Raw genomic sequence first — 24,248 nt, 5'->3', positions numbered from 1 at the left:
AGGGCGGATGGGAGGGAGACGCAAGAGGGAGGAGATATGGGGGTATATGTATATGTATAGCTGATTCACTTTGTTATAAAGCAGAAACTAACATACCATTGTAGAGCAATTATACTCCAATAAAAATGTTAAATAAATAGATAAAAATAAAATAAAGTGCAAGTAAGAGCAAAAGAGTTTTCACTTTGTATTTTTTGTTTGGCAATTTTACAAAATTTATAGAATTATAGTAGAATTTTGCATTGGCTTCTACAGAATATGTGAAAAAGAAACCCCAGGAAATTAAAATCGTCTTGATTTTAATAGGTAAATGGTGTACCTTTATACATATTTTAATATCTATAATAATGTGAGTATTGATGCTAATGTGAGTAAAATAATATATCAATAAAGTTCCAGATATTTGGGTTGAAGTATCTCTGAGCACTTGGAATCCTTCAAAGTCGAGTAGTACGGCTTTCAAGATAGAGAGGAGGGAGATAACATGAGAATTCCTAAGTTGGGGTAGTAATAGTGAGATGGAGGGTGCCCCTTCCCTCTGGAAAATGCTGCCAGGTGGAAGGATAGGAAGCAGGAAAGCCCCCATGCTGAGTAGCTTCCCTCCCGAGTCTCTTTATTCTTCTGAAACATTACACAAGTGAGGGTTACATAAACGATTGCTCCTGAGCACACGCATATGTTATTGTACATGATTTCCTTTCATATCTAAACTTGAAACAAATTCCTTAGATCTCAAGTTATATTTCATTTGGCTTGGGGCTTCTTATGTTTGATCATTTTTTTTTTATTACCAAGCACCCCGTGAGTTCTTCTCATTTTATGCATTGATCCAAGTTATCATAGAAAGCTATTTACTGTGACTTAAAATGTATCTAATTCAAATAGCAATCTTCAGTGCTCATTCAGAAACTTGTCTTGAGTGCCATCTGGATGCTAAGAAACAGGCACTGGGGTTGAAGAAGATCTCCCTTCCCTACGAGACTTCACATTCTAATGTTTAGTATTGAACTTGTTACAAAATAGATTTCTCTGTTTTTATGACTATAAATATGCTTAAAGCTTTAGTAGAGCCTTCTCCCTTTGAATTCTTTGATGTTCTACTATCTTTTTAAATAAGTGGCAAATCACTTGTTACTTGATAGAGTGCTAAGGAACTGGGGAAATCACAAGATCTTTTGCAGAGATCACATGACTTGTGCAATCAAGCAGACCTTGGGTTCCGTACTGAGCTGAGTGACTTCAACAAGTCAGCATCTCTGAGCTCCAGGGTCCTTAACTATAAAATGGAAATAGCAATACCTACTTCATAAGTTTGCTACAAAGATAAAATTGATTAACTGATACCAGCAGTTCCGTTCAGATAGAGCACTTATGTGCCAGGCACAGTCCCAGCCATCATGGTTTCATAGGTACCCAGGAAACAGTCCCTGCCCTTAAGGAATTTATGGTATAGTGATGAACAACCCATTATTACTACTTAGAAAACATTGAGATTCCCACTTTAGATGGATTTAGAGTACTTATATTTGCCACATAATATACAGGAAATGTTATATCTAATTGACTGCAGGTGACTGTTTTTTAAAAATATGCCTTTTTCTTGTGAATTCTAACTGCTAGTTTTTAATAGTCCTTCACTCCAACTTTCCATCAACTGTAAGTAGACTAGAATGAAACACTCATCCCAGTTCTTCTTTACTTACTGATTAGAGGTTGCCCTCCACAACTGTAAGAAAAAGTCAACTAGGGCTGCTGTTAACAAAGCACCACAGACTGGGCAGCTTCAACAACAAAGTTTATGTTTTCGCAGTTTTAGAGGCTGGAAGTCCAAGATCAAGGGGCCATCAGGGTTCTGAGGACTCTCTTCCTGGCTTGTAGATGGCCACCTTCTCACTATGTCCTTGCACATCCTCTTCTCTGCACATGCAGGAAGAGAGATCTCTGGTATCTCATCCTCTTCTTAGAGGGACACCAGTCCTTTTGCGTTAGGTCCCCACCCTTTTGACCTCATTTAACTTTAATTACCTCCTTAAAGACCCTGTCTACAGATATAGTCACATTGGGTGTTAGGGCTTCAATATATGGATGGGGGCAGGGGCAGGGGGCACAATTCTGTCCATAATAAGCATATTCCTATGGGACCAGTAAAGATTTTTCCCGTAGGAGAAAATGTTATTTTCATTTTAATGGTGCTGGAAAGCATAAAATCAGAAGAAGAGATTCAAGACAATAAACATATGATCTAAAAAGTCATTACAGTTAGTGGACATGGTCATTGTTTATGGCCACTCTTTTTTCTTTAATTTATTTTTTTATTGAAGTATAGTTGATTTACAATGTTGTGTTAATTTCTGCTGTACAGAAAAGTGACTCAGTTATAGACATATATATACTCTTTTTTATATTCTTTTTCATTATGATTTATCCCAGGATACTGAATATAGTTCCCTTGATCTTTATCCATTCTATACATAATAGTTCGCATCTACTATCCCCAGACTCCCAGTCCATCCCTCCCCTACCTCCCCTCCACTTTGGTATCCACAAGTCTGTGCTCTATGCCTGTGAGTCCCTTTCTGTTTTGTAGATAGGTTCATTTGTGCCATATTTTAGATTCTGCATATAAGTGATATCATATGGTATTTGTCTTTCTCTTTCTGACTTTCTTCATTTGGTATGATAATCTCTAGTTGCATCCATGTTGCTGCAAATGGCATTATTTCGTTCTTTTTTATGGCTGAGTAGTATTCCATTGTATATATGTACCACATCTTTTTTTTTTTTTTTTTACATCTTTATTGGAGTATAATTGCTTTACAATGGTGTGTTAGTTTCTGCTTTATAACAAAGTGAATCAGGTATACATATACATATGTTCCCATATCTCTTCCCTCTTGCATCTCCCTCCCTCCCACCCTCCCTATCCCACCTCTCTAGGTGGTCACAAAGCACCGAGCTGATCTCCCTGTACTATGCAGCTGCTTCCCACTAGCTAGCTATTTTATGTTTGGTAGTGTATATATGTCCATGCCACTCTCTCACTTTGTCACAGCTTACCCTTCCCCCTCCCCATATCCTCAAGTCTATTCTCTAGTAGGTCTGTGTCTTTATTCCTGTTTTACCCCTAGGTTCTTCATGACATTTTTTTTTTCTTAAATTCCATATATATGTGTTAGCATACGGTATTTGTCTTTCTCTTTCTGACTTACTTCACTCTGTATGACAGACTCTAGGTCCATCCACCTCATTACAAATAGCTCAATTTTGTTTCTTTTTATGGCTGAGTAATATTCCATTGTATATACGTGCCACATCTTCTTTATCCATTTATCCGATGATGAACACTTAGGTTGTTTCCATCTCCGGGCTATTATAAATAGAGCTGCAATGAACATTTTGAGTACCACATCTTCTTTATCCATTCCTCTGTCAATTTACATTTAGGTTGTTTCCGTGCCTGGTGATTGTAAATAGTGCTGCTATGAACATAGGGGTGCATGTATCTTTTTGAATTATAGTTTTGTCTGGATATATACCCAGAAGTGGGATTGCTGGATCATATGGTAATTCTATTTTTAGCTTTCTGAGGAACCTCCATACTGTTTTCCATAGTGGCTGCACCAACTTACATTCCATCCAGTGTAAGAGGGTTCCCTTTTCTGCACACGCTCTCCAGAATTTGTTATATGTAGACTTTTTAATGATGGCCATTCTGACCGGTGCGTGGTGATATCTCAGTGTAGTTTTGATTTGTATTTCTCTAATAATTAGCGATGTTGAGCATCTTTCCATGTGCCTATTGTGTTTATGGCCACTCTTGGAGAAACTGGTAATATCTGCTTGTTTGGGATATTAATCAACCATCTATTTATTATAATAACATATTCTTTAATCAGATCTTTAGTGCTGGGCATGCTATTTGAATATTTATACTCTAACTTGCGCCAAAAAGACTTCCTTAATCCCATCAGTGATTGCAAGAATCCTAAAAAGCAGACCCCTGAATCTATCATTGTATCTCCTATGAAGCGGCTGTCATAATAAAATGTGTTATTTCTCTGTCCTTACGAAGTTCACAGTAAGTTGTTGTAGTCCAGGTCTGATGTGAAAGAAAAATGTGTTATGCTTGGTCTGGCCCAGCACAATCCTGCATTTAAAAAGTCACAGGTAACAAGAGGCAGGGAGTGAGAAGAACATATCATAGTTATCATGTTGGTATCTCATTTCCAGGGCAGTGTCTACAGGTAGTGCTTTGCCCTGATAAGGAACAGTCTAATAAATTTGGGAAACAGAAATCAAAGTTCAGCTTTATCCTTTGATTGAAAAACCAATGATAAGGGTAAGAAGAATGTATCAAATATGCTTTATTCGGAAGTTTAAATTTTACATTGTGGCTAAAAAAATTAATTTAAATGACTAATGCTTGAAAGGAAAAAAAAATGTTTCGTGGCGAGAATATAGGAATGATGATATAAGAAAAGCTATTTCTTTGTCATGCTCAGAATAATATACAGTGTATTTTCTGTCTTTTTTTTACCATCCATATAATACCAACACTTTGCTATTGCTATTTTGTTCTTTATCTCATGCAGTATATCTAATGATGTTAATGTTGGAATATAAAGTATATTCTAAATATAGTCATAGTCAAGTATAAAGTGTATTTATAACATATTCCCCCATTATTGAAAACCATCAACCTGAAATTTTAACTGGGAACCATTAGCTAGTAACTGAGAACAAAACTGTGTATTCATTTTACTAATTCCTGTATTAAATTATTGTCATCATTTTAAGACTTTAGAAAGGAGAAAGGAGGAATTAACATTACTGAGCGAAGGACTTTACATGTTGCCTTTTACAGTCCTAACTTCACTGTGAAGTAGATATTATGACGTTTTTTAGAGGCGAAGAAAATAAGATGCAAAGAGTTTAGGTAACTGATTAGGTTCACACAATTAGTAAGTGATGGAGCCAGGAATCAAAACCAGGTCTTGGGAAGGGAAGAGCTAGAATCATACCATTTTGTTCCTTGTTTGAATTTAAAGCTCACCATCCTATATCCCTTAAAGTGACAATGGCAGAAAAAATACAGGCCATTCCTCTGCCTTTTAGAAACTGGTATGATGATTGTTCCCTCGGATGTTTTGCAATGTCTGTTATGTTCAGAAGACATCTAATAAATTATTCTGCTAGTTTTGAAGAAATGGGGAGGAAAGGATTATCCAACGGTTTCATCTTCAAAATCAATTCTTGCCAATTGTCATAAAGGAAAATTCTCTTTTAAATGAGGACGACTTTGTAATACTTGTTTACTTAGAGTTTTTAACGGAAGAGACATGGAGAATGGACTTTCTAGAGTAGGTTGACTTCAGGAACATAACTTGCTCAGCAATAAGCATCTCTGTTTCCACTGGGCAAGCAGGCTGTGTGTGTTCAGTCTGTGCGTCTCTTTCAAAGGACATTCCTGTCCCCTCCAAGTAGCTGCTGCTTCTCTCTTCTTCCTCTTCACTCACGCCCTTGCCAAGAAATATATACCATCTCACCCCGTACCCCACCAAAAAAACAAAAAAAGAGATGCAGGTGGATAGCCCTTATTGCAGTGTACTTTGTATTACAGTTAGTTGTGTGTGTATCTTATCTCTGGTTCAGTTTTGATCTCCTACTCCTAGAGACTGGGACTTCTCTGTTCTTCTTTGTATCTTTCCAAGGTAATATATTTAAGGATATAGATGATATATGTTCATTGAATTGAAAAAGAGCATCTTAGATTCCTTACAAAGGCTAGCTTTCCTGTCATCTGTGAAAGTTATGCACCTCATCATGGAACAGGAACGAAATTCTGTACAACCTATCTCAGAATAATTGATTGCTAGACTGCTTCAGATCGATACCTGTACCATGTACGTACTTCATCACATCTTTTCTGGAGTTTCCAACAAATCACTATTTATCCTTTAATTACATCAGGAAGAATTGTTTTATTTCAAGAATTTTGTATATTTATATAGAAAGTATTAATGTTCCCAAACTTTCCGTTCTTGCCATATTTACAGACACAAACTGTGGGACTCCCAGTGACGGTGCATTCACCAAATGTGCGAGTGATGCGATCTGCCCTCCTCCCACAGGCATCCAATGTGGACGCCTTCACGTTTCCAGCATCCAGCTGTCAGGTGGAAGCAGCATTCATGGAGGAAGAGTGTGTCGACACTCCAAAGGTACAGATGTGTTTGAGAGACTCCAGGCTTGTTGGTTGGCTGGAGATTTCAACTCTGTCCACACAAATGTTGTACTTCGGCTTAGCTGAACTTTGTCATTTCCTCAAGTCACTTGGGAGGAGTTGTTTTTGTGCAGAAGACCTGAGAAAAGTGTCCAGGCCTAACCTCGCTCTCTCTCCATCTTGTCATTACAACGTTTATGTAACATGTCAGATCTCACGTGTACTTTTCAGAATCCTTCTTCATTCTCTTTCCTTAACCAATTCCTTCTCTCAAGTTCTAGATCCCTCATAGGTTTTGGATTTTTTTTAAAACCAATTGTAATTCTGAAAACAAAAGTATAACTATTGTGCTAAATTGGGCTTTGCCTATGTTATTATGGCCTCTCTTCTGCTGCCTGTGCTGCAGCTACAAAATGATGAGCCATCTTTTTTGGTCAGTTAAACATCTTTTTGTGTCCAGTTTGAACATACTTAAAGGAGATAAGTTTATTCTGGTGTGCCGCATAAAGTTGGCTTTTAGTATATGGAACATGACAGCTTCCCTCATTTAATGAATATTTATTTAACTTCTAATTTTTGTTTTATATACTTAGCATCCAGTGATATACAGAGGATCATATTAATGGGCAGGTCTTAGAGTATGTTTAAAATAGACTCTGTTCTTCACTAGCTGTGTGAACTTGGATAAAGTGACTAACTTCTTTGAACCTCCATTTCTCTTGTGTAAAACAAGGATACCAACTTTATGAGAGTGTTGTGAGGATTAATTGAAAGAATGTGTGTGAGGTTTTGGGCAAATTGTAGATACTCAGCAAATATTGGTTTCCCGTCTTTTTAGGCTCATTAGGTAATAAAAAGATGACTCAGACATTAGTTCTGCCTCAGAGTTTGTAGTCTAGCAGAAGAGACATGAAGCTTAACTAAAGGTAATGTGCCAGGTACTGAATAAATTGATAAAACATAATTGGTCCCTTAAAGAGATAAAAAAATCAAAGTGCTGCAAGACTAGAAGGAGACGGGGGAGTTGCTTTTAGTTCATTTGATCAGGAATGTCTTTGGTTTAACTGTCAGAGCTGGGAATTGAGAGGAGGGCAGAATCAAGGTGGATGGAAACTAGGATGTGGTATCTCGGTGGAGGGAAAGGCCTGAGCAACAGCAAACGTCAGGAAAGCCTGGGTCCCTCTAAGTCAGAGCAGGAGCTCAGTGTGGCTGAGGGAGAGGGCATGTGAAGGGAAGTTGTACAAAATAAAGACAAATAGCCTTGCTTTGAATGGCAGGCCAAGGGATAGACGCTTTCTCTAGGTTGGGGCTCTCAACACGGGAACGTGTTTCAGTATTATCAAGAGAGTTTTTTCTGGGACTTCCCTGGTGGTCCAGCGGTTAAGACTCCGCGCTTTCAATGGAGGGGGCCCAGGTTTGATCCCTGGTCACGGAACTAGATCCCACATGCCACAACTAAGACCCGGTGCAGCCAAATAAATAAATAAATTTTTTTTTAATAAAGAGAGAGTTTTGGGGACTGCCCTGGTGGCACAGTGGTTGGGACTCCCCGCCTCCAATGCAGGGGTTCAATCCCTGGTCAGGAAACTAGACCCCACATGCATGCTGCAACTAAGAGTTCACATGCCGCAACTAGGGAGCCGGTGAGCCACAACTAAGGAGCCCTCGGGCCACGACTAAAGTATCCATGTGCCACAACCAAGGAGCCAATGAGCCACAACTAAGGAGCCCACCTGCCACAACTAAGACCCGGCGCAACCAAATAAATAAAATTAAATTGTAAAAATAAAGTTTTTTCCAAATGGACCTTCTCCAAGGTAGTAGGAAACAATCGGAGATTTTTTGATAAGGAAACACCATGATCCATATTGTCCTTCAGAAATGAACCTGGAAGGGTCCGTAGCCTGCATTGTATAGGAGAGAGACTGGTGACAAGCACAGTAGAAGGTTAGAGTGTGTGTCAGGGGAGGTGACGAGGGCTTGAGCTAGGATGGTGCCCGTGAAACTGGAGAGGAGGGGATGGTATAAATGAAATTGCACAGATAAAACTGATAGACTGTTAGGGTCCAGAGAAAAGAAGTCCAGACCGATAACAGTATTTTGAGCCTTGATGATCAGGAGGGTGAATAGCATTTTCAGAAATAGGGAGCTCTGGAGGTAGAGCTGATTCAGAAGTTAAGTAATGAGTAATGACTAGAGCGTAGTCAAGGCACCTTGATGCTGGGCTGCCATAAGCAGGTGTTAAGCCAGGTTCCTTACCCTGAGGAGTTAGTGTCCCTGTCCCTAAGGATGAGGCCACTTCCTGTGGACAGTCTGTTCCTCTGCCTGTGGTTGCCTAGCATGTTCAAATCCTCATAAACTACTATTACATTCTCACCCAGAAATTTAGACATAAATTGAGGCAACATCACTCATTTATTTTTAAAATCTAATCCCCTTGAAAAAATTAAAATGCAGTCTGCGTAAAGCTTGGCTATGAGGGCCTCAGGCCCGAAACACAGATTGGGCACTGTCTGCCGTATTATATAGGGCAAGCTATTTTTAAAGCTTGTGATTGTTACCGTAACTAGGAAACAGACAGGAAATGAATGATTTTGTGAAAGATATAGACAGAAGCTAGATGGCATATTTGCATTTGTAGGAAGAGCAATGCCATGCTGGAACTGGCCACCCACACTGGCAGGGCCACCTTGGCACTCAGCCAGGCTGTAGACATCCGCTGGTCTTATTTGTGTACCATTTCATTTATGTCAGCAGTACTCTTTGTGCCTCTTCCCTCCCTAGCACCTCTTTCTCTGGGGCCCATAAATAAACGCACACACACAAAACCGTCAGACAGAGATACTAGCCCTTTGTTGTTGGTCTTGCTTCATATGCATTTCCTCTAACACCTGTTGTCATCTAAAGGATGCCGCGTAACTGCATGTGTTGCTCAGTCATTTCTGCCCGCGATTGGTGGCAGATATTGTGCGCTTCGGAGGTTTCGCTTCTCCTTCTCTCCCAGAGGTCCTCAACTTAAACTTATCAGTAAAATCCCTCGGGAAGTCTGCATCGAAACATGGGTTTGGGGTTGCTCCCAAAATATCACCTTTCTGAGACAGTCACCTAACTCTGAGCAGTAACCGAGCCCCCAGGTGGTACAGAGCCCATACAGGAGCAGATGCAAGCCCTGTAGGGTCAGTCTCTCACTTTTGAGAGTTTCTTTGGGAATAATGGACTTTATACATACACACACATATGGACACTTCAGTCACTTTTAACATTTTATTAAAGTTCTATGAGAAAAGGATTTTCCAAGTTACTGTCTCCATGTCCGGATAGTGGAAGGGAGCTGTGAAACTAAACTATGAAAGTGCAAGTGTAGTAGAGCTGTTCATGTCTATTGACTTTTTGAATACCTTTTTTAAATTATAAAGGTAGTACACATGACAAAAGATCTAAGAAGGATATTCATCAAAAACTCTTAATCGTGTTAACCTCTAAGACTTTGTAAAGGGGAGAAATTGCACTTTTACTTCTAACTTTGGATTTTTTAATTTCTAATTAAAAGACATCAAACCAGTCAGAATCACACATGGAAAATTCAAAGAGGGATAAAGGAAAATATTAATTTATCCATAGTCCCCCTACCCAAAGGTAAGCCCATTTTGACACGTTTCCTTACAGTAGGTTATAGATGGATGGGTGGGTGGATGAGTATAGGGTGACTCAGTACGTAGATAGACTTGTTAAAACAAAATTTTATTCTATTATATGTAATTTTGTACCTTGCTTTTATGTAATATAACATCATGAGCATTTTTCCCATACCATGAAATCTTCTTTGAAAGCATGAGTTATATTTAACAACTGCCTAATATATTGTATTAGATGCACCCTTATTTAACTACTCTTCTATTTTTGGACATCAGGTACTTTAATAGTTTTTGCTTCCTTACATACGCTTCAGGTGAATATCCCTGTGTCTAAATTTTTGACTTTACCTTTTATTATTTTCCTAGGATAAATTTCTGGACCTGGGTTATCTAGTGCTTTCCTTCCTCACCTGGTTGTTTGTTTAATTTGCCTCAAGATGGTAAAAATGCTTTAAAAGAAAATGTTGTTGTTTTATTCTCATGCTTTAAAAATTTTTTATTGTTATAAAATAGCATTCTCTTTGGTCCAGAAATAATGTTAATATACACAGTGTTTTAGTTAATCCTCCCAAACAACTTTACTCCCATTTTACTGGTAGGCCTCAAGCTAATAGACCCTATTCATCTGGAAACCACTAAAAAAAATTGTTCATTGTAATCAAGTGAAGAAAAAAAAAAAAGAGCTTTATAGAAGTTAAGCAACTTGCCTAATAAGTGATGGATCTGAGGTTTGAGCCTCTTCAATATATGCCAAACTTGCCAGGCACTTAGGATACAAATTAAATAAGGCACATTCCCAGCCTCCAGGCTCACTGGCTAGTACTATACATTAGTCTACCGTGTTAGTCAGCTCTTTAGAGGCTCCCTCTCCAATATAGCCACACTGATGTTAGGGCTTCAATATATGAATCTAAGGGGAGATACAAACGTTCAGTCCATAACATTCTAGCAATCTCCTGTGCTAGAATCTTGTGTATGTGGTAAGCTCAGGGGTATTATCAATTAGTGGTGGAGTTTCTGAGAGGCTGACTCCTACATGTATGCTATCTACTGCATCTGAGATCTCTTATCAGAAGGGAAGTGATCTACTGAACTTTAAGGAAAGGCAAAAACACTGTGTTGGAAAATGTACGTTTTACCCACCCATATTGTATTTTGCAGTCTTAGAGTTTACAGTTAGCCTGGATTGTTTCCTAGAGCAAAAGATCTCATTTCTAGCAGCTTAGGTCACTAAGATAGATCAGCCCATGTTACAGTCACAAAATCCTAGCATTTAATTTGTTATATCAAGTCCCTGGGTAAACTGGCAGGCAAAGGTGGCATGATTATCACCTGTTCCAGGAACTGATCTTAGCGATGAAAGTGTTCACACCTGTAAACTGAATGCACTCTAGAGCAGCTTTCTGTTCATACCTCTTAACTATGAAAGGGTCACCACAGCATTTTCTGATTCAGTCATCACCAAGCATCATCTGAAAAACCAGATCATTGTCATCTACCTGTCCCAGGGTGAAACTGAATTCAGTAAACATTGTTAAATGAACGATAAAAACTCTTCTTGTAGTCTAGATGAGGAAATAAATTTATAAGCAGACAATTTAAGAAAAATCGTAAATTTGGGGGGACTGCAAGGTTTTTTGAGTACTCAGAAAAAAGTGGCCTTTCTCTACTAAGGAAAGAAAGGCATGGTTGTAAGGCGGTACTTGCAAAATATTTCTTGCAAGAAACATCTGACAAAATTTTGACATATGCTATAAAATGTAAAGATGCTCAGTAGATATTTACTTGAAAACAGTCTTTTCTCTGTTGCTTTTTATTCATTTCCAAATCACCCTTGGCTAGTCTTAGAAAATTATACTAGTAGACAGTTAAGGAACGTAGCGTAGAGTTATGAATGTTAAGTCCCCAAACCACCATTCTTTCCTACAAGAAAACTTTTGAGTTTAGTCAAAAAGGGAACACTTATCTGGGTATGGTTGAAGGGGAGCATAATTGTTCCTGGCCAGATTTCAGAGTTTTTGTTTTCTGGTGCCATGGAGAAGATTGGTCTTAGTCTAGGAAGAAAGCATTTTCTACCCTTCCTTTTAAATGGCCACTTGTCACTTTAAAACCCTGTAGTGCATTAGCTGCCTTATCCAAGTAATGGCTACAGCCCCAGAACAGATTTTATGGAATAACCATCCCCTCCCCCAAGCAAACAAAGATCTGAGTCACCCAAGTCTCCCTCTCCAAATAAAGGGCCTCACAGCGCCTTCAGATTGGTTGCCATAAGAGGAAAGTTTCCTGTGTCTGGCATAGCGATGTCCCACGTCACCTCTCACATACATGAGCCTCTCCTGCTTCCAAAGGAAACAGTAGCGCTACCCGGTGTATTCCAGGTACTGCTGGGAGCTCAGTCTTAATGCCTGGCTGTTCCTTAGCAGCTATTCTTAGGAGAAAACTGGATTGATTTCCATGGGGGGATAGTTAAGGTAATGAGGTAAATAATTGCCTCCTCCTTAGGGCTTTTACCAGCCAGAAGAACTCGCAACCACAGCTCCCCTTTGTGGGCTGTGTCTGCCCCCCCAAGGTGGTTTGGTTGGCAACTGCAGAGGAAGGCGACGCTCTCACTCAGGAGCTGTGCTGAGCTCATCCCGTGGGATAGGAAGCGCAGATACTGTGTCTGTTGCTGGAGCGGAGAGAATTCAGAGCGCTGCCACTCGTTAACCTCTGCTGGAATTTGGGGCCTGTGAGTCATTTGTTATTCTATAATGGAAGGCTTTGGCTGTTTGCCATTTGAATTTTGTTTTCACTCCTTTTTGTGGTATGTCCGTCTTTAAAGAATTCTTTTTTCCATTCCTTAGGCACAGAGAACCAACTAAAGACTAAATCCAATGTGCAGGTCCTTAAATTATGCATATAGAAGTATGTGTAGAGCCTTCCAGTATGTTTCATGGGTGAACATTAGAAGAATGCTGGTGACTACTCTTTTCTTAGCTGTGAGCCGTGCAGTTGGTTTTGTTTTCTTTTTACTAAATCTCATCTTCCCCCTCTTCATTTCCCTTATTTAAAAAAATAATAATAACTGGTAGGCCTCAAGCTAATAGACCCTATTCATCTGGAAACCACTAAAAAAAATTGTTCACTGTAATCCTGATGACTCAGAGAAACCTGGGAAGCAGTGCCAATTCAGGTCATAATGGGCTTCTGTCTCTTAAGTGCTGCCGTTGGTTGACTTGCCTTAACTTCTAATCTACATGGTTGTCATTAGTAACCAATATGTACATTTTTAATATTTTACTTAATTTGTAATTGGCCAGAGGTCTTGACATTTTTGCCTTTGTGGATTCTTCAAGTGTCTCAGCAGAGCAGCGACTGATAGCTCCTCTCACATCCCTGTCACACTGACATTTAGGTAAATGGCTGTCTCCTGGACCCTGTGCCTCCCGTCCTGGCGAGGAAGGGGTGCCAGTCACTGCCCAGCGATGTGATGGAGACCTCCATTGATGAAGGGCTAGAGACAGAAGGAGAGGCCGAGGAAGACCCCGGGCGGGCCCTGGGCGCCTTCCAGTCCACACGCGGCGGGCAGAGGCGGCACACTCTGTCGGAAGTGACCAATCAGCTGGCCGTGATGCCTGGTTCAGGTACGCTTTCCAGTAAGTGCTGGCCTGGGTCTTCCCGGCATCTTGTGTCTTCTCCAAGAAACAGGAATGATACCAACCAGCCCCTGGAATGTTGTCTATGTCTTGTTTCTTTGTGGACCACATGCAGCGGGAGTTGAAGATTAGGCCTGCTCAGCAGCTCTCAGAGATTAAAATGAAACGTCTCTGAGTGGCCTCCCCTGACGCCCAGCATTCATCTGAGCGCTATGTGACTCATCGAGGACTCTGGCTCTTTTGGAGTGGCCAAGATCTTATGAGTACAGGTTCTGGAGTGTTTTCACCACAGAATTCGAAGCTGATTAAATTGACATGTAAAAAAGTTCTGAAAAGATGTTTTGGTTGGAAGTTAAGGACACTGTTGCTGTGGAAACTCCAGCTGGTTATGCTTTGTATCCCATGTTCCAAGAAGTTGCGATTGATTGGTGGTCATATTGGTGTTGTGTTTTGTTTTTGTCTTTTCTCTTGAAGGGAAAATTTTCTCCATGAGTGACAACCCCTCCCTTGACAGTGTGGACTCTGAGTATGATATGGGGTCTGTTCAGAGGGACCTGCACTTTCTTGAGGACAACCCTTCCCTTAAGGACATCATGTTAGCCAATCAGCCCTCACCCCGCATGACGTCTCCCTTCGTGAGCCTGAGACCTGCCAACCCCACCATGCAGGCTCTGAGCTCCCAGAAACGAGAGGCCCACAACAGGTCTCCAGTGAGCTTCAGAGAGGGCCGCCGGGCATCAGACACTTCCCTCACCCAAGGTGACTGCCTGCCTTCTCTGCTGGCTCCTACAGCTCTTGTGTTGTAGGACTGGATGGGGTTTGTTGCCATGTTGGTTTCATACCTCTGGTCACTGAAAGGCCTTTGTGTTTTATTTAAACTGTTTGGTCGTTGTTCTTTCTTTCAGGAATTGTAGCATTTAGACAGCATCTTCAGAATCTGGCTAGAACCAAAGGAATCCTAGAGTTGAACAAAGTGCAGTTGCTCTATGAGCAACTAGGATCAGAGGCAGACCCTAACCTGGCATCGCCTGCTCCTCAGCTCCAAGACCTGGGCAGCAGTTGCCCTCAGGTGCGTGCTCTGGGCCCTGCCCACCGTGGCTAGGTGAGAATAAGGCATCAGTTCGTCCTGATGGTGTGTCATTTCATTTAGAGGATTTACTCCAGTCCTGGAGCAAACAGGGTTCTTTTGGAAAGACCACAGCCTGTAGGCCTTCCTTGTTGCTGCCACCTGCCCGACAGGTTGGGTTAGACCCTTCCACGCTGGCCCAGGTGATCAGTACCACATGGAGGCTTGGACGCTGCCAAGCGATGCTCGGTTCATAGGGCAGATTTTATATGAATTATACCCCTTAAGAGTCTCCCTTGAACTCCCCTCCCTTCATGTGCACACACACACAAATTACAAATAATAGTACAAATGAGAAGGCTGTTGCCACTATTTTTGATGTGATATCACTTCACTAAATATTATAAGTGAATTATTTATGCTAAAAATACAAAAACTATTGCTGTCTATTTAATACATTTTATTTGAGCCCATTTTCAGTACATCAGGGATATTATAGCATTTGATGCCCACATGAAGGTAATAACCTGTTGACATCAGGGGCCTTTGCTCCAGTACTGACTAGGTAATCGTTTACTACAGGTAATGCATGTATACACTTTCTGCAAAGTGATTAACCCTCAGCCTACTAGTTACTGTAAAAGCATTGAGTGTCATGTCTTAACAGAGTTGGAGTTCCCCTTGGACATTTGCCAAGGTGCTTAAACTGAGATTTGAAACTTTCTCCCACGTGGCAAATTGAAAGTGTGTCCACCCCTTGCTCCTCAGGGGGAAGCTTCTCCTCAGCAGAAGAGCGTGTCTGCGCTCCCCGGCAGCGCGCACCCTCAGCTCTCCCAGCGGCACAGCCTGGAAGCCCAGTACCTGCAGCACAGACTCCAGGTGGGATCCTCCCCCTTGTTGCTCCAGCTCACTTTGTTCATCCCGAATCTGCCTTTCTGCAAAGCAGGAACCTGTTTTGCTTGGTATTTTTTTAGGGCAGCTGCTTAATTCCTTTATAGGCAGGTGGGTCTGACTCTGCACTTGTAGTTTCTAGAAACATGTTCAGACTTAGCCTTATGCTCTGTCTTGGCAGCAGAAAAGGTCTGTCCTCAGACTCCAGGAAAGGGTACTGCCACTGAGCAGCAGGAAAGGACTTCTATATTATGCCTCTTAGTGAATAATAAATAAAATGGAAATCTCAAGTCAGCAAAAAATGTACTATCAGCTCTCTTTTGGTGCCCAAAAATCCTTTAAAATGATACAACATAGATCCCATAAAGAATGAATCATTTGTTCATTCAGCAGGTGCCATGGCCTTTGCTATAGATCTAACTCCACTTTTCTCATTGTTTTTAGTCTCCATGAACCTCCCGGTCCTAGAGGACTTTTAGAGACAGAAAAGTGAAGCAGGTTAGAGCTGAGACAGCCCAGGCCTGCTGACCCAATGCTGCTGGGCCACAGGTTCTCCCAGGGTCTCAACGAGCAAGTGTCAGTCCCTGCATCCTGCGCAGATTCTGGAGGACTCACTTGGCTTTGTCCTCCAGGCAGAAGTACAGTCTAATGACTGCATCCTAGATGACAACATGTCACGCTTGTATTTTTCTGCTCTTCCAGAAGCCCAGCCTTCTGTCAAAAGCCCAGAACACCTGTCAGCTTTATTGTAAAGAACCACCACGGAGCCTTGAACAGCAGCTGCAAGAACACAGGTAAGAGATGGTGGTTGGCCAAAGAAATCACTTTCTTTGTGGCAGACAAGCTGGGTATGTTGTCCTTTCCCCTAGTATTTGCCTCTACCAGGAAAACACGTTTCAGTACACTAACATGGATATTCCACTGTCCATGGACTATAGGCCTGTCAGGGAATAGCAGCCTTAAGCGTGCTTTGTTTTCTTTTTCTCCTAGTGTTTCCCCTTTGGGCTATGAATAGACCTAAGCTTTCAGGATCCATGAGCTGCTGCAGTTTAAGTGGGTTATACTGGAGAGAAGGCCTCCATCCTCCCTTGTAGTAATCCCGTGCCCCCAGGCCTCACTAGTAGAAACATCTTGGCCAAGGTAGAACTACCCTAATCCATCAACCTACAGACACCCACAGAGACCAGGGTGTCAACCCCGCTTCAAAACACTCCAGATGGGAAATCAGCCTCTTGTTTCATAGAGAGGAAAAAAGAGTCTTAGAGAAAAGGAATTCGTGTTCACTTGAGCACTGAGGGATCAGCCAGAACTGGGGGACAAAAAATAAGATTGGGTTTAAGAAACCAAACATGACTGGTTCCTACCCCCACTTTTTTTTTTTTCTCCTGCCGTGGGAAAGAGAGAAGTGGGAGGATGGACACTGATGACTGATACTGGATTTACATTAAAATTGCCGTCACTGAAGAAGATTTAAAATTCTTTCTTTTGGTATTTTGCCAACTTAGACTCCAACAGAAGCGGCTCTTCCTCCAGAAACAGTCTCAGCTGCAGGCATATTTTAATCAGATGCAGATAGCAGAGAGCTCGTACCCACAGCCCCTTCCCAACCAGGAGACACCGCCTCCATCCCAGCAGCCGCCGCCCTTCAGCCTGACCCAGCCCCTGAGCCCCGTCCTGGGGCCTGCCTCGGAGCAGATACAGTACAGCCCTTTCCTCAGCCAGTACCGGGAGATGGGGCTGCAGCCGCTGTCCGCCTCGCCAGGTCCCCGGGCTGCTCCCCCGCCACCTCCACCGCAGCACTCAGGGGCCGCCCGGGCACCCTTACAGTTCTCCTATCAGACTTGCGAGCTGCCAGGCGCGGCCTCCCCCGAGCCAGACTGCCCCGGTCCCTGTCAGTACTCCCTGGATGGAGCCCAGCAGAGCGGCCTGGCGGCGCCGGGCTGTCCCAGGAGCTCAGGACTGCAGGAGGCCCCCTCCAGCTATGACCCTCTAGCGCTCTCGGAGTTCCCTGGACTCTTTGATTGTGAAATGCTGGAAGCCGTGGACCCACAGCACAGTGGCTACGTCCTGGTAAATTAACCTCAGCGCGGGAAGTGAGGCGTGTCAGGTGAAGAGAGTGTGTATTTCTATTTTTATTCCAGCCTTTTCAATTTAAAACTTATTTTCCCCCCTCTCCCTGACGGGGAAAAAGTCAAGTCACCCAACTGGAATCAGAGGGCCTGGCCGGGTGGATGTTGCTTCCTCATGGCTCCGTCTCACCACGGGTTTCTGTGGCAAGTGCTGGAACATAGTTGTAGGCTGCAGCTCATGCCCTTAGGTCAAGTGGAGCAAGCTCTCATCAGAGCCACCAACAAAAGTTTTATAAGAAGAAGACATCCAGACCTAGGTTTTACACAGAACTACATCAATTCATTATCAAGGGAAACCTTGGTGAAAGCAGGAAAAAATGTGTGCCGTTACGTATAGACCAAAAAAAAAAAAAAAAAAAAAAAAAAAAAAGGCAATACATTTTTCACTGAAACCAAGCAACAGCATGTTCCTTAAAGGCAAATCAAGAACACATAATGAAATTTGATGCACAGGAAATAAAAGAAAGTTGTACTTTGTCAGTGAATCATAAGTTCTAAGCTGCTGATGCAAGTTGTCCCCAAGATCACTGCCAAGCGGTAAGAGCGTGAGCTTTGTTTCAGGGCCCACTGAGTAACAGCGGGTACTGACCCCTGAGACTGGCAGTCACCTCCATCTGAGAATAGGTGACACACCTCTTCAGAAGGTGCCCTGGGTCACAGTGTCCTCAGAGCTCCAAAGGTGTCGCCTGTGGAACCGAGAGATGCACCGCAGTGGAGACCAGGGGCAGGAAACTCAAGAAACCGTCATGAGCAGCAGCCCTGGGCCAGAGAAGACGGGCGATTCCTGCACAGTCTTCTGTGGAGACTTCTGGTTTGGGGCAGTTGGTCTTTAGAGGAATTAACTTCTCTTTTAAAATGTAATAACTACTTTGACTTTACACTAGATGTTGCTAGTCGTTTATTGAGCTTTGTATATTTGGACAGTTTCATATAGGGCTTAGAAATTTTAAGGATGAGAAAAATGAACTTTTATCTCCCATGTGAAGTGGTAGTGCTGTGCCTTTTCCCCCCCAGATCATGCTTTAATGATTTCTTTTCTGTAGAAACCAACAGTTTTCCATTTATGTCGATGCTAAATCCAAAGTCACTTCAGAGTTTGTTTTCCACCATGTGGGAATCACATCCTTAATTTCCTTAGAGTTTTGACTTGCAATGAAATGTTCAAGTATTACAGCAATATTCAAAAGACCACAGAGGTGTTAACCATTTAAGCAGATCATCTGCCAAACACAGTGTATATTATTAACCCTTACGATCCAGTCATCAGAATAAGTAAAAAAGATGCTACGGCTAGTTGACTGTATACTTAGAAGTAAGGAGTAATCTGTCATTTGGACAGTAACATCTAAGTGTTACAAATTCAGTGTTATTTACAAAGACTATCGTTTCTGTCCTTTAGAATGGCTTGTCCTATCAGCAGATGAATGCGTTAAGCACAAAGCATCTTCCTTAAAGCACAAAGAAGAGAGATACTACACTGATGCTGCATCTAGAAAACACCTTTAAGTTGCCTTTCCTCTTTGTAGTACGTGTCCACGCAGGTGGGGAGAAACATGGAAGGTCTAGGGGTTCTGTCCTGGCTCCTCTTGGTGCCAGGACGCTCCACAGAGGCCCTCTGCTTGGGGTTGGCCTCTGGGTATGAGCAAGGGAGGGTGGTGTGGAGGATGCATTTTTGTGATTTGACAACACACGGTGAAAACCCAGGAAGAAGGAATTAGGTTCCTTCTACGGATTGTTTATTCCTCCTCATGCTTAAGATTGATGATTCTGTGAAATAGACACCATCATTTCATTTAAGAGATCCTTTCATTAAGGTCTCTAACCTGTTTTAAGTCTTTGCAAAATAAGGCAGTTATAAAACAGGGCTTGATTTGTTTAGACAGAAGGATGTTTTCCCAAAATGTTCTACAGAAGCGCTATACTATTTATGAAATTAAAATGCCTTCCAGATTGAAAACGGGGGCCGCTCATTTCAGAGTCCCCGGAATGGCAGAGTCACAGATCAGCATAGATGCCTGCCCCCCACAGGGCCATGAGCCACTGAGCCCAGGAAAGCCGGGAGCTACAGCAGGACGACTGGGCTGACAGATGAGGCGGGAGCAGCCCCAGGAGGGTCGAGGCCCCAGAGGTAGACACTAGGGAGCACCCAGCCGTGGCGGGTCTGTTCAGACCGACGACAGCGGGGTGAATAGCATGACCCATCCTGCTGGACTATGTTGTAAGCTCCTGTTTGCTTTTCTCATTTATTTCAAGCAGAAATCAATAAATTCCATAACAATCTGTATTTGCTGAAACGTAAGCTGGTGAGAGGAGACTGGTGCCGTCCGTCAGTCAGGTGTTTTCCCAGCCCCGTCTGACCATCGCCGTTGCTCTGTCCCCCCACTAGTGAGCGACCTATGTGAGCCTCCAAGCAGTTTTCTCTTCACAGATACTAAAGTAACACTACAAAGGCTTAGTACTAGAGGTACTTGGAAATAATGACTTTCTTTCCAGTCTGTTTCACATTAACAGTGTGTACACTACTGTATAATAACCATTAGCTTTATTATCTTGTAAACCAGGCTCCTCTGAAGAGACTTTGGTGAGATGAGCGTGAGGTTAAAATTTCATTCAGCAAAAAGTGCAATATGTGTGGTACTCTATTTTTTGTTTATGCTTTTCTTTTTTTTTTTTTAAATCCAGGGGTATTAGTCTCTGCTTTGGGGAAAATGCACTAGCTCTGCAATTTCCAGTTGGGCGAGTGTGTCTCTAGTATTTACATGCAGCTGATATGCTGGTCCCTGTAAGGCAAACAGCACATCAGCGCAGCAGAGAGGGTGGATGTTCCACTTGAAACTGGTGAGCTGCACTGACTGTCCCCTGCCGCCTCTGCCCCGCCCAGGCCTGCCCCGCCCTCTTGCTGCCCTGAGAACACAGAGGAGGACCCTCCAATCTGCACGTAAGGGGGAGCATCTGGGGCCCACCAAGGAGGACTGGGAGGTGGCACTAAAGGACTCCTGCCTTTCTGCATCCAACTTTGCCTCCAAGGAAAGAGAAAGTCAGAGTCGCTTTCTTCCTCAGAGCGTTGAAGCGGTGTCCCGAGTCAGTCAGGCGGGACTGCAGGAGCCTGCGATCGGGGACCAAAGGCAGCCCTCACCTCAGAGTAGTGGGAGGCCTGTGCCTGTATGGGGAGGGAGGGGACCGCCTGGTGTGAGTGTCGCCCCAGCCTACGAAAGGTCTCTGCAGAAGGGACTCGTGGTGGCACTGGCCTCTTCCTCTCTGCCCGAAAGGGGGCTTCTCAGAGAAATGAGCTCTACCTAATTGTCAGAGTTGCGAAGAAGGGTGTGTTCACAGCCCAAGCGTGACTGGCTGGCCAACCAGAAACTAAAGAAAGGTGAGAAGCAGCAGCCTCCCCTCTGGCTGGTTGGGGGTCCAGGTGCACGGTGGTCAGAGCAGCCCCTGCTCAGGTGCGGGCGGTTCACACACGTGGACCTGAGGAAATGAATGGTTTCCTTTGCAGGGTCCTCCCAGCTGTGGTCAGGCCCCAGGTAAATACTGGCTTCTGTGTTGGGGTCAGAATTTCTAGCCCTGGATTACACTTAAAAGCCTGTATCAGCAGTTAACACTTAAGCTCCCTGTTGGCTTAAGGAAAATCTCACTCTAGATAATTTTTCACATTCGTCCTCCTTTGAGACAATTCGTAGGGTCATTGGACGACACTGGTCCCAGTGAACAGTTGCAGAACCCCTGTGCCGGGGCTCACCTAGGCTGCATGTGTACCCCTAAACTGGACTGCCTCAACTGCCTTCTCGGAAGCCACCGAGCGGCTCTGTCTCTTTGTGCCTAGACATCAAAGGTAAAAACTGGAGAACAGGTAGTAAGTTGGAGTCATTGTATAGGCAGGGACCTTTTATCGTTTTGTTGCTTCTGGAAATTTTTCCAGAACTTATCTTCAGAGTGATGTGTGGAAGACAAGAGCAGTATCATCTGCCTCTCTTTCTAAGCTGGACAAAACGAATGATAACAAATTTATGTATCCCTTCTGACAGGTTCGCTGGTTTGGTCCTCCCTGGCGTGTGGTCCCAGGGAAGAGACTAATTACAGAGCTCTTTGTGTCTGTCAGCCTGCAGCCCCTGGAGGGCACGAGATGACCTCAGGCTGGCCTTCCACAGCCCCTCTTGGACCCCGAGTCCCTGGTCTCACAGTGCCCCTCACATCTTTGTTTCACCGTTTTTCCCCATGAAGGTAGCCTGGCTGATTACAGAAGACTCGCAGCTGCCCTAGCTATACCACTATCTTGTCCACATCTGGGCAGATTTCAACACATTTGGCAGAATGGGGCACCTACTGTTGTAGAGATTGAGAAATAGGCAGCAGCACAGCCCACAGCCAGTGATAGGTTTGATGGTTCCTGCCCAAGCACTCAGCACTCAGCTTGTCTGTCCAAAAGGAGCAGTAGCTTCTATCTGTACGTTAATTTATCAGGCACTTTCACGAGTAATCTTTTCTAATGCTCACAACAATACTATGAAGTTAGTTGAGCAAATAGTCCTCATTTTTTACGGCTGGAGAAACCAAAGCTCTGGGAACTATGTGACTCTTGTCCAAGCCACAGAGCTCGTGAGTGGAGGAGGCAGGACGGGATTTTGGGTGCTCTGGCTTCTCAACGCTCTTCCCTCCTGGGTAGCAGCTGACTCTTCTCATGAGCAAACAGCTGTATAAACAAAGCCCCCACCTTGGTTAAGCACTGGGTGAATGTGACATTGTCCCCGAAACCTTACTCCCACTTGACAGCCGCCTGGCTTTGGGGGAAGTGTCGCCCTCCAGGTAACAACTGTAGTTGTCCAGGTGGCCCTGCATGAACAAGGCCAAGGGAGACACAGACCCCGCAGACCTCCATCTTTCCAGCGTCCAATTAACTACAGAAGTTCAGGTTCACATCACAGATGTCTCATTTCTTCACCTCACACAATATAGTAACCTCCTGAAAAAGTATATGACGGGACACACCCTTTCTTGATTGCCAAGGGGCCAAATTGCACTGCTTTGGCCCACCATCGCAGACCAACAGACTCAACCCCAGGAAAGGGTGCCGCTCAGAAAAGAATCAGGAACTCAGCCCAGTCCTGAGGAGGGGGATAAAGTATCTACAGTTAAGGCCCATCAAGTAGAAGTGCTGATCAAGTACTTTTAGGGTTAAAAAAATAACATACTTTGAATACTTTTGTCTTCAGAGGCAAAGTGGGTGGGTTAGGGAGGAGCTTTAAAAATAGAAGTACAAAATAACATCCTGGAAAAATATGACCCCAGATTGGAATAATGTTATATTAGCAAATACAGATAACAGGGACTTGCCACTGGCTGTGTGATGCCTATCTGTTCAAGATTTGCTCAGTCAAGGAAATACACGTGGTGATGCTGTCCCACTACTGATGGCGAAAGAAATCTGCCTCCACCAAAATCTCTGAAGGAAAAAGAACCAGAGAGAAAAGGAGGTTTGCTTCTCTTTGGGGATTGCAATTTAGGAAGAAAAATTGATACAGAGATATTTGCACTTTGTAGAAAGGGCAAGATTATTTGCTTATTTCTGAAGGGAGGAGGGTGGTCTTTGCTGGATGTTTGGTTTGTGAAAGAGTTACTTTTGATTAAATTAATCTAATTGTAGTTATTTTTTCTGTGTGCTTTTTTTTTAATTACTAAGAAAATGGTGAGTTCAATAGCTTTGGTATTTTGAGTGCAAATCATAATTGCTCCAATGTGAAAAAAATCAAAATGTAACCTGTCACTCAATGTTCGAAAATTGCTTTAAAATGCAGTTTAATAAATGATCTTTGTATCAAACGTAATTTAAATGGGGTACTTTTCTGCAAGGAAAATGTACTGTTTTTATGTTTCCAACCCTCTTGAATTAAAATAAAAACAACTTGTTTTCTAAGAGCCTGGGTGATATGAATGTCTAGGTGGATGAGATAGGGCTTTTCCCTCATCAGGCCTGGGGTGGAATTTTGAAAGGTATGGAAGGTGGCTGTGTTCCCTGAGCTCTGGTGCTCATTTCAGGCTGCAGAAAAGGACAGTGGATAATATGTTCTCATTGACGTCAGCACGGTAAATAATACCTTGCTCTGAAATCGCCGGAGTACACGGTAGCTGCTGAGAACGCTGACGGAAGCACGGCTAACCGCACTCTGCACACGGACAAGGCCCGGGCTGCCTGGGGCTCCTGGACTTTCAGAGACGCAAGGGCCTCTGAAGCAGCAGGAGCGGGGGCAGGCGCCTCGGGCTCACCTATGACAAGCTGCAGGGCAAAGGGAGGGAATGGGGGCCCAGCCAGACACTGGCACTTAACGATGGCACATCTTCCATGCAAAGGGGTTCAACGCCGCGCGTGCACACACACGCGCACACACTGCAGTCCCCCTCCGAGAGACAGGAGCCAGCTCAGTGCCCTCGGGTGCTGGAGAATCCGTTTGCTGAGGCATTTGGGGCACTCTCATACATTCGAGACTTGTTTTAGTGCCAGACCCTGAGTGAAAGGGCACTATTAAGTCCTACTTTCTGGGGACTTCCCTGGTGGTCCAGTGCTTAAGACTCCACGCCTCCACTGCAGGGGGCACAGGTTCCATCCTTGGTCGAGGAGCTAAGATCCCGCAGGCCGAGTGGTGCGGGCAAAAAAAAAAAAAAAAAAAAAAA

The 24,248-nt window shown here is 43.3% G+C and overlaps 2 protein-coding genes across 3 annotated transcripts in view; one reads left to right on the top strand and one right to left on the bottom strand.

Annotated features, from left to right (window-relative positions):
• The window catches only part of SIK2 (salt inducible kinase 2), a 130,013-nt gene extending 110,228 nt beyond the window's left edge, over positions 1–19,785 (top strand). The window contains exons 9-15 of the mRNA XM_007464661.1: positions 6,057–6,221; positions 13,253–13,481; positions 13,968–14,252; positions 14,399–14,562; positions 15,328–15,438; positions 16,153–16,244; positions 16,956–19,785. Coding sequence (XP_007464723.1) covers positions 6,057–6,221; positions 13,253–13,481; positions 13,968–14,252; positions 14,399–14,562; positions 15,328–15,438; positions 16,153–16,244; positions 16,956–17,529 — 1,620 coding nt within the window. The 3' untranslated portion in view covers positions 17,530–19,785. The remainder of the gene's footprint in view (positions 1–6,056; positions 6,222–13,252; positions 13,482–13,967; positions 14,253–14,398; positions 14,563–15,327; positions 15,439–16,152; positions 16,245–16,955) is intronic.
• Positions 19,786–20,195: 410 nt separating this feature from the next.
• PPP2R1B (protein phosphatase 2 scaffold subunit Abeta) overlaps positions 20,196–24,248 on the bottom strand; it is a 36,370-nt gene continuing 32,317 nt past the window's right edge. For both annotated transcript variants that reach the window (XM_007464657.1, XM_007464659.1), the window contains one exon: positions 20,196–20,359. In XM_007464657.1, coding sequence (XP_007464719.1) covers positions 20,335–20,359 — 25 coding nt within the window. In that variant the 3' untranslated portion in view covers positions 20,196–20,334. The remainder of the gene's footprint in view (positions 20,360–24,248) is intronic.

Source organism: Lipotes vexillifer, unplaced genomic scaffold (genome assembly GCF_000442215.2).
Source record: "Lipotes vexillifer unplaced genomic scaffold, Lipotes_vexillifer_v1.1 scaffold785, whole genome shotgun sequence".
NCBI classification, from domain to species: domain Eukaryota; kingdom Metazoa; phylum Chordata; class Mammalia; order Artiodactyla; family Lipotidae; genus Lipotes; species Lipotes vexillifer.
This window is presented reverse-complemented; position numbering and strand designations above follow the sequence as displayed.